Here is a 10,743-nt window from a genome sequence, read left to right as displayed (position 1 = left end):
ACTTCTAAGTACCCGCTTAAGACCACATGAAAGCCATCTCAGTGTGAGCATCTGCCCATAGGGCTGCCCTCTGCAGGGAGGCAGAATCTGGGTAATCAAACCCAAAGCGGCTGCTAAAAAGCCTGGCTGGAGCAGCGCTCACCCTTCCGATCTCCTAAACATGGCTTTCTCCTAAAGCTTTTCTATCACAGCTGTCAAATAGGGTTTTTTTTGTGTTCAGAACAGATAAAAATGTGGTGATGGCAGAGAAAAGTACAAAAAGAAAGGGGGAAGCACATCCTGTTTTCAAAATGTTTACTTTCTGAAGCAACTTTTTTCTTAAATGAAAAAAAAATTGCGTCACAATCTGTTGGGGGGATTAACAGCTAACTGAAAATGAACAAAATGTGAACACTGTTGGATACAAGACCAAACAAACACACAGCTTGTAGGGAAATACTGGAGGGGGAAAGGGGAAATCTACCCTCAGACAGATTATTTTTTTTTTTAACAAACATAGCCATTGAACTACGAACAAAAGAAAGCCTGGGCACACTGTGATAGGCACTTGCAACAGCTCTGCATACTCTAAATGAGACAAAACTGCTTTCAAGTAAAACACCAGCCAGTGATCAGCAACCGCTCAGGAATGCAGAGCTGTCAGGCGCAGACAGCCAGCTCTTCACTAGGCACTGGGTCAGTGCTCCAGGTTATAAATAGGCCCTGGGTTATGAAAACTGTGGCTGTTCTAGAATGGATAGGAAATTTATTTGTAGGGTATGATAAAAAAAAAACATAATGACCCGAATCCTGGCTAAAAGCAAATCTAATTTTGAAAGGACTTCAGCTGCTGTTTGCTATGTTAATCTGTTCTTCACTGAGATGCATTCAGCAACTTATTTTTATGAAATAAGATGGAACTTATTTTTCTTCATTAACCACATGTGTGTCCTGGAGACTAATGTAGTTCAGTGGGTACCATCAGCTACAGTATGACATTTTCAGGATCTGGCTCTGATGCTGTTAAAACCGCTCTGCCTTCAGCTGGGTTTTTTTAAATCTTCATTGATTTTTGGAAGGGTTGGGGCTGCTCACAAGATTGACACACAGGCAAGTCAAAACCCCATTTTAACACTCGTTCAACTTTAAAACAGATTTTAGTTTCCCACAAGTGCCTTCACTTAAGCCTCTGCCTCCTCCTGCCCATCAGCACCAGCGTGCTGCCGCCCCAGGATGGGGCAGCTTGACGTGGCTGCAGACCCTTCCTCAGGCAGGTGCCTGCCGCCCGCTTGGCCGTACACCTCACCTGCATCAAATCAAAGCAACATTTGGAGAAGCCAGTACTTCTGCCCACTGAGCTTTCTAATAGATCCACACTGAAATCTTGTTTTTCATTGTTTATTTGCCGCGAATAGATTACTACTTGCTTGCCCAAAAGCATCGCTCGGTGTGCTAAGCCTGGTACAATCTGCCATCCCAACAAGCTGTTACACGCAAAACAACCGCTACTGAGATGTTCACCTTAAATAAAAAGATTGTGGTCTCACGCTAGAGCTGACTTAGACGAAATACTAACCCAGTGGAAATTAGAAACACCCTTGTCAATGGTATTTAGTCATCAGCTAAAAAAAGAAGACTTCCCCTTCCTCCTAGGAAAAAGCCATGAAACCAGCATGTAGCAAGATGAAAGACCTTTTTTATTGCCTTTCATGCTTAGAGATCAACATGAAGATTACTTTGATTACTTTCTGACTTTTCAAATTACATGTCCACACCCTTTACAGCAACATATAGTGACGGGTGTTTTTTGAGCCAATTTTTGTTGCCCATCTTAAGATCAATTAGGGAGGCATGACTTGAAGAGGATGGAGCTCCCCTCACCCGCATCCTGGATATGAATTAAGTCAATGCCAATTGCGTTGGGCATTCAAAAATCTCTACAGTCACTATCAAAAAAGTAAATTTTTTTCTCATGGACCACCCTCAAATCTGCATTCTTTTGGGCTGGCAGGCTTTAAATGGAGAGGCAATGGGACTGGTCATATTCTTGATAAAATCATTAAGTCCAGACTTAAAAAAGTTCATGGTTTCTCTTCCCAAGGAATACATTCACATTTCTTTCAGTCATGGGTTTGAGATATCATGAATCTATCAAAATCTGCTTTACTTTTCCCTTTCAGGGCTAGATAGATTTTTTTTTAGTATGCTTAAGTGCAATATCACTTTCTGAAGAAATTATTTCCACCACTGTTCTCAAAGTGTGTGGTATCAAGAACCATTCCCATATTTACTGGTATCAACAGCTAATGGAAGGATATTATTACCCAGAGACAAGCTGAACTAAGGAAAGCATAAAACCTTTTGTCCAACTGTTATCTTATCTCTGCTGCTGAAGTGACACCTACCAAGAGACCATGTTTTAAATAAGTATAAATAACATTAATTAGGATTGGAGGAATGCAAGATCAATGAAATTCACCAGAACACAATTAACAATTTTTTAAAACAGTGTAGCAATATTATTCATTTCTACAGCTAGATCATCACAATCCTGTTACCCTGCAGAGAGCTGTCCTTTCTTACAGTTGATTTAAATAATTTTGACTGTGCTGCTCGCAGCATCATTCAAAAAAAGAAAATATTAACTTACAAAATAACCCATCCTCCATATTTATTATGACAAATAAAAATCTTAAATAAAACAGGCTTTCTCTCCCCTCTCTCCCCCCGACCCATCCCTTATTCCAATTTCAGGTAGCTTGGCACTGAGTAATTGAACATTAAAAAATCAAGTTTGTAGACTTCATACAGCTGCGTTTGGTGCTCGGAGCTGATGTTCTGGAAGAACTCTGTGGTCATTTCATCAGTAGTTCTCGTAGACTTTGCATAGGTGGGGAACTTCAGGTAGTTTCCTACTCCTGCCAGCTGGAGAATGTAATTTGAATCCTCTTCGAGCGTTTCGTATTTTCCTATGAGGTCGTAGTGGATGTGGCAAGGGTGGCAGAGGGAGTACACAGTCTGCCAGTGCTCGTTGAAGGGCTCTTCTCTTTGGGTGTGTGGGTCGATGAGATAGGCCACAAACTCTTCAAACTTCACATCATCACCTTTACGCAGAGCTTCCTGGGTTGCGTTTTTCCTCTGGCGCCTCACGATTTTGGTGCCGTATCGCTTATGGAAGGAAGTGTTGTACTTCTGGGTGAACTTGTTCCTGTAGGCTGACACCAGTCTCTCAAAAGGCTCGCGAACAAAGAGGAACTTCATGTAGTTTTTCAAGCGGTGGTTGATCTCTGGGATGCTGTACTGGTTGAGGGTCTTCAGGTTTGAAGACACATGGGCCTCGTTGGCTGGGATTTCCATCGGATCGCTGTACTTGCCTCTTCCCGTCAAAACCATCATGACTCTCTTCCAGTTTGTGCAGGCCACTTTGGGAACATAGCAATAGATCATTTCATGATCTTCATCCACGACCAGGTGTTTGAGATCGTTGGGTGTCAGCACGCGGCGCTTCCTGCTAGATACGCTGGTTGCTCGGCACGTGTCTGTCACTTGGTCTCGTCTAATCTGATGAAGAATCGCTGTGTTGGACAACTGCAAAGGAAGGACAGGCACCAGTAAGTCAAGTGGCTGAGAAACTCTCACTGCGTTTTTGCTTGTTATACAAATTCATAGAAAAGTAGATTACTGCCTCTATAGAACAGGTCATTATGTCGCTGAGTAAAGTTGTGTTCCTATGCTAGAAGATGAACTCTTTTTTTGTCTCCAAACTTTGTGATACGTGCTCCTTAAACGCTGTTCACAAAGTGTCCAGGGCTTTGCTTTGAAGCCAACTCAAAGGAGCACCAGCACTCGTGCAGCCTGGTGGCAAGTGTATTTACAGCACTCTCAGCCTGAGATGCGGTCACTGCATAGTCCTGGAAGACAAATCTTCCCTACACTCTGCAGTCCATCCCATGGCTACAGCAGTGCTGGACCCTGCCTGACTTTTTGCTGCTGAGATGGGGTAGGAAGACACCAGAGTTGGAAAATTTGTCAAAATGAAAACAGCATTTGCTCTTGTTGCTGATGTCTTTTCTGCTAGAGACTTAATAATCGCAGCTTGTTTCTTGGCTATGACCTTGGCAGAAGAAATGGAGACCATGGAAATTCCTGTTTACCCCCCAGGGGAACATTCACTCAGATGTGATTTCTTGAGGAGCAGGGAGAATAATAGCCTCTAATAATAATTTGCCTCTCTGCTAAAGCCGCATTGACAGAGAAGAAAAGAGGGTCAGCCTGCTAACACACACAGCACAACATTCACCCACGGCCTTTTACTGTTTGGTTAACAGCACCCTAACTTTCTACTATTACAGCTGCTGGATGCTTTGGAGGGGCTGTAATCTGTCTTGGGGAGGCCCAAAGAGAAGCTGCAGAGAGACGGCAACGGCCTCTCCGCCAGCCACCTCCTGCCCCGGTTCTGTCCAGCAACAACAGTGAGAGCTTCTGCTAAGGCAGGTAATGAGTTTCTGGGGGAAACAGGGAATATTAGCTCAGGCAAAGGATCATGCCAACGCAGGGCTCCTGTGTTTGGTTACTCAGAGCCATCTGAAGTGTCTCCACATGGCACAGTGTTTTGCTGTGCAGCCCTACCCTCTCACTGCTACAAATGCCTTTTTACATATGCTGAATACATTGCATCAGAGCAACAGGGGGAAGGTTTTGGTGATGTTATTTACATTTACTTAACCCCACTTACCTGTGGATTTCAAAGAGCCTTATGCACAATAATTAGTTTAGCCTCAAAGCCAAGTATTAAGGAAGTATTGACCTTCCTATCTGGTAGGCAAGGAGGTCTGAGATGCCTTCCTGAATGCTGAGTCCTTCAGAAGCGTTTATCTGATACCTTCTAGTTAGGTTAACATGAATCACAGGACACTGCAGCGAAGCATTTGAGGCAACGTAGACTGTATACATCTGCTATGGGAGTGTATAGCCTTTGGTTATAGGGGTCTTCCCCCTCGAAGATCTCAAGGGTATAATACCCTTGGCAAATGGTTTTGCACCAGCTTGGGGGTTCATACTGAACCTCCAGTTCCTGCAGTCATGGGTCAAATCTCTGCTTCCACTATCAGCATGATACTGGATTCATATTAAAAAATGACCTCACAGAACAAGATCCAAATGCACTTCAGAGGCACAATCCAACCCAAACCCCAAGATGGGATCAAGCCAGTTGTAGGATTTCTGAGCTTTGGAGGGAAAGGAGATAAAAATTGTGTTGTTACAGACAAGCCCTAAGAGCCCGGGTTTCACTCGCCGAAGGGGCAGCAAAAGCTTTTGCAACACATGAGCAGCAGAGACTCTCCCTCCCTCTGAGCTGTGGTGGGTTGCAGAGGAACATTCTCGTGGGATGGGCAACACCAAGGGGCTGGTGCACCTCAAACTTGGGCAGGAAGTTTTTCTTCTTCAGGACAGCAGTTTTGTGCCAAGCCTTGGACCTCTGTATTTTGTACAGTGCCACACACCACTTCTCCTCTGAATTCCTTAATACTTTTCTCACCTCTTTAGCCTCGTGGTTCAGCAAAAAGGTTGGCTAATGGTTAAAACATGCAGTAGCCCAGTGCAGCTCCTTCAGACAGCTTGGCTCGTCTTTTGTGGTATCGCCCTGAACACCTCCCAGGTGCATTTCAAGGGCAGTTTTGTGTTACAGTCCAAGAGACGAGAAGCCAGATGTGAAAGGAGCTTCATGTTTCTTAGGAAAACTGACTGGCAGGGAGTTTCCAAAATAAAATGTTAGAAAGCAGTTGTCAAGGACCACACAGATTTTTTAAGAAAATTACTTTTCCTGTTAAAAAAATATGAAATCCCTGTTTCAATTTATGCTGTCCTCAAAGAGATACAGAACTAATGGTCAGCTCTATACTGGTTAGAGTTACCAGTGAGTGATTTTCAAAGAACGAAAAAAAATGCTGTGCAAACACACAGACATAAAAATTCCCTCTGCAGACAGATAAAATGCCAAAATTTCTCCTCCTGCAGGCTTTCATCAATATCATATAGCACCGTACTGCTGTTTGCCTCTGGATTTGAGTAAAAAAAAAAAAAAAAAAGAAGAAATGCCTGAATATACTGCTACATTACAATATTTTAATGCACTCTATTTGCTTTTCTGGTGCCGTTCTTGGGATAAAGACAGAATTAAGTGGATGAGATTCTATGGCCTGTATTAGATAGAAGGTCAGATTTGATAATCTAATGGTTGCTTCAGACCCTAATCTGCAGATGAATCTTTGTAGAGCTGTGGTTTGCTCCTGATTTCATTCCTGCATCAATAGGCTAAGCACTTCTTCCCCATACATTAATGCTAATGAGATTTTCAAGCATTAGGAGTAAAGGGAAAAATGCAGCCTTAGTATTTGCAATTGGAAATTAAATTGGACTACATTAAATTCACTTTAAAGATGATACTTGTGCTTTTTTAATTGGTACTTGTCTCCCACTCTTTTTAACATGGAAGAAATGGCACGCAGATTCGGTCAGCTACATTTACGAAGTATACACCAACACCCCAGGGCCAGCTCTGCACATGCTCTGGCCTGTTTGGTGGCACACAGAACACGTATTAAATATCAGTGTAACACTAAAAGAGTATCGTCCTATTCTCACAAATTACAGTCTGATTTGGTATGGCTGATGGATGACGGACAATGTAGGAATTATAGTTTTGAAAACTCTACTTCCTTTTTTTCTTTTGTTTTTTTTCCTATTGACTTCAGCTTATTGAAAAAAAAAGGTCCATTTAGTGACTGTCCTAGAATGACACCAACTCTATCAAAACCCATTTTCTTCTGAGCTACCTAACACACCTGATACACCCTGGAAGAGCTGACCTACCTCCTTCCCTCAGAGAAGCAAAGAGTCCTGCTGGCTCTCCTTGACGTTTAATGGTAACAGCCCTAGAAGGAGTGGGTGTCATGAAGGCCAAACTTGCACCGCACTAGTGAAAAGTCATGTAAGACGCCAGAGGGGCTTTAATGGAGCTCCTGCAGAATGACCAAACTCTTCCTTGTAAGAGGCAAACCCCAGAGAACATGCCCCATGGTCCCCAGAGCCTACAGCACCACATGAGGTAATCATAACAGCATTTTTCAATTTGATATTTTGAAATTATATATTAACACAGTTTTCTGATGCTAATCCTCATTTTACTTTACAGGCAAGGCTTTTAAGCTACGTAATAATTTCACTCCTGAAGCTGGTGAAGGGAACAGGGTAAAGAATACGATTGCACAAGTCTGGAACTACATTTATTTAAACTAGAGGTCCACCTAGCCCGTGAAAAAGTGCTCACAACTAACAAGGAAAATACACCCTACAGATTTAAGCAGCCAGAGAGATAAGCTCCAAGGGACAGATATCTTTAAACCCACGGATGGTGAAGGGCAAATCAAACAGTTAGGGCGACGGAATGTCTTCCCTCAAAGCTATTACAGATGTAGCTACAGCAGAGTTGTGAGAGCACAGCTGCTGCCCGGACACTGGTTGCTGCACCTTTGGTCATTACGAGAGGGCCCTGCTGACCCCGCAATTCAAGAAGCCACAATAAGTAATGGCCCTAAACCCACCCCACTTTCAGACAGGGCACTTCTAAGTATGTGTGCAGGTTACCCTGAGAGCAGTGTGGAGATGGTGATAAAGATAGTACTCAGGTCTGTCCTCTGACAGTTCAACTTGGACTTCAGATGGGCATTAAAGGTTTTGGGAAGGCATCTGATAAAAGCATCCATTCTTCCCTGAAAGGACTGGCAACACCATAGATGCACTGGATCACGGTTTTTTTCCTGCAGAAGTTGTAACAGGTGACAGAGAAGAAGGGCATGCCAAGATGAAAGTTTTTCTTCCTTTTCTGATGCAGGAACCGAGTCGAACAGGGAGGCATGAGCAGCGGGAGACTCCCAAGCTCAGCAGCATTTAAAAGAAGAAGAAGAAGAAGAAAAAAAAGTAGTCTGGGGCCACTCTGATGCCAGAAGCTTCTCATCTCCATCAGTCCCAAACTAACAAGGGAGGAATGCTAAGTCCAGCACACTCTGCTCATGTGGATGTGTTCCATACAGCAGGGCAGGACACGGACGGGACTTTGAGTGTAGCGCACTAGGGAATAGATTGACCAGAAATATACATGCTGACTGATTGACAATCATCAACCCACGAGATGAAAAGGTTATTCGAGGTAAATCACAGTAATGAGGTGGGAAGTATTTTCTCCTGGTTACTTAGGCACAGCAGGATAGAATAATCTTTGAACGCCTTTCCAAGCTTAATGGCCAAGCAGCAAGTTCGGATTTAAACACAGGACGCTTTTAACTAGTGTTTTTCTCTGAATATAGTAGTTTACTGCAATCTAGGAGCCGAGATCAATCCATTTCTCAAGTACCTGCACTGAAAGCACTTTTTTTAATAGAAGGATGGAAATATCTAAGTGTCACTCAAAAAAAATGTAATTAAATTTTGCCTCACTATAAAAAAATTAGTGTGGAGCGATGTATCGTCCACACTTAAAGGCAGGGGTTTATTCATTTCTATTGTCCTGCCTGTGGCTGCTGCCCTGTACATTACTGTAACCAGGTTCACAAATGTAAGGAGTGCTAACACGACATTTGGGCATGGCAGACTAAAGGGCAAAATTTTCCAGATTAGTTCGGAGTGGAGTAAGGGGGATAAATATTGTGAATGGGGTTGCACTCTCATGGCCTGCTAAATTGCTTTTTCTCTTCAGTATGGCATTAACAAAGACTTTGCATCTGCCTTTAATTCTTCAATTATACTTGTGTTTGGAGGTTTGGGTTCTGTCCTACGCTGGAACTATGCAAGTTGCTGCAGCGTTCCCCTTACCTGTGGTCCAAGCAGCTATCAATCAAAATCAGCTGTCTCTCTGCAAATATCCAGTTGGGTCTATCTGGTAGCACTGTTAAGCTTAGCATAAACCAGATCTCATCTCCACCAAATTCTTCTGAACAGTATTGTTTAGAAGGTGTGTGCAGCAGGCTCATAACCCATTGAAAACAAGGTCTTAACGTGAAAAGTGTCGGACAGATGAACTATAGGTGGCACTAATGGTCCTAGTTATGTGACATCGGGAGAGACTAGTATTTCCATTGACTAAAATCTCTCTGCGATTATCAGCTCACCTTCCCCTGGCCCATCAACCATACCATCTCAGTTCCAGGAGGTGTTTGCTATCTAATATATAAAATGTTTCTTGGTATTACTTATATTTTCCCAAATGCTTAAGGGCTTTTTTTTTTCCCTTGCTTTTTTTTTTTTTTTTGAGCAGGAGGTTACATGCAAGCATGCTTCCAATCCTGTTTTTACATAAAAAGCATAAGTAAGATTCTTGCAACCTTGATGGACAGCTTTGAAGTTACAAACATCTTTTAGACTATTTTAACACTTGGCTTTTACAATTTGCATCCATAATTACCCTACTTGGTGTATACATATATTCCTTACATCAAATTCTAGATTGTTTTCTTTAAAACATTCAGCATTAGACAATAAAGGGGAACTAGCAATTTTTCATACTTGACAGTCCAAGCATAGGCATTTCTCAAACCATCACAAACAATTATTATTCTTTGCAGATTTCTACAGATGACAGTCAGACAATTATAGCTATGTTGAATCAAAACACTGAATCTAAAAGAACAATTGCATTTTAGATAAAAGGATGTTATTAAAGAACAATTGCATTTTAGATAAAAGGATGTTATTAAACTGACCTGGACTGCAATAATTTTTTTTAAGTAATAGCTTTGCAGGGTTTCATACTTTGATTTATTTCACATTTCAAAGCATATTACTCTTGACTTAGCTTTTTCAAAAATTTCCAGCACTCAACTGAGAACCCCACCAAAACCTCAGTTAATATTTGTTCAGAGTCCAATAAAGCAGACTAAAAAGCACATCGTGTGTACTGGAGATGGAAGTGCTTAACATCTTCCCTGACAACTTGCAGACAGACAAACTGGAATACAAATTTGCTCTGAAAATGTCTCTACAGAGTGTCTGGATAACAGAAGATAGTAAAACTAATATAAACTTAGGAGCATTTTTACTAAGTGAGAAAATTTTACAGACAAATCATATCCTTTGAAGGAAACTCTTGAAATCTTACAAAGCCTCTTTCTTTTCTCCATTTCATGCATTGAACTTATTGCCCCTTATCTCACAAGATAAGGCCGAATACCCATTTTTTTCAAATAATTTTCTGTATTGCAACCCAAGATAACCACGCCATTTTTAGTTCCCACCAGGGCTATGGAAAGAAGGATCAAAGCTGCTGAGGGTAAAACAGTCATACACAGTAGCTGCTAGCAATGTATTGTCCAAAATCCTAAACTGCTTCACATGTTCCCTCCTTCTTCCTATACAGGGTCCCAACTTTGTCCGTTTGCATGCATGTACAAGGGAAGGGCAAAACAATTCAGCAGTTGCATTACTTTGGCTCCAGAGGCTATCATTATTTGAATAACGACACACCTAAACCCCCATCAACTTTGGCATTCACCGTTCTTTCTCCAGTTTTTTGATTTGGGTGCTACAAAATAACACTAAACCAGTCAAAATCTGGCAGCAGACACATGCAGCCGCAGATGCTGATGCTTTCCTGGGAGAACTTCACAACTAAGTCATTAAGTATTGGCCTTTTTGTCTTGGAGAGCCTAAATGATGTGAAAATCTCTTTGTAAAATCACAGCCTGACACCAAGTGATACCAGCTGTATGT

At 42.0% G+C, this 10,743-nt stretch overlaps 1 protein-coding gene across 3 annotated transcripts in view; it reads right to left on the bottom strand.

Moving 5' to 3' along the window:
• Positions 1-1,389: 1,389 nt before the first annotated feature.
• Positions 1,390-10,743, bottom strand: part of CHST11 (carbohydrate sulfotransferase 11) — a 178,067-nt gene continuing 168,713 nt past the window's right edge. For all 3 annotated transcript variants that reach the window (XM_075075325.1, XM_075075333.1, XM_075075341.1), the window contains exon 3: positions 1,390-3,567. In XM_075075325.1, the coding sequence (XP_074931426.1) occupies positions 2,719-3,567 (849 nt within the window). In that variant the 3' untranslated portion in view covers positions 1,390-2,718. The remainder of the gene's footprint in view (positions 3,568-10,743) is intronic.

This window comes from Phalacrocorax aristotelis, chromosome 1 (genome assembly GCF_949628215.1).
Source record: "Phalacrocorax aristotelis chromosome 1, bGulAri2.1, whole genome shotgun sequence".
NCBI classification, from domain to species: domain Eukaryota; kingdom Metazoa; phylum Chordata; class Aves; order Suliformes; family Phalacrocoracidae; genus Phalacrocorax; species Phalacrocorax aristotelis.
The sequence above is the reverse complement of the archived record's forward strand: the minus strand, read 5'-3'. Positions and strand labels throughout refer to the sequence as shown.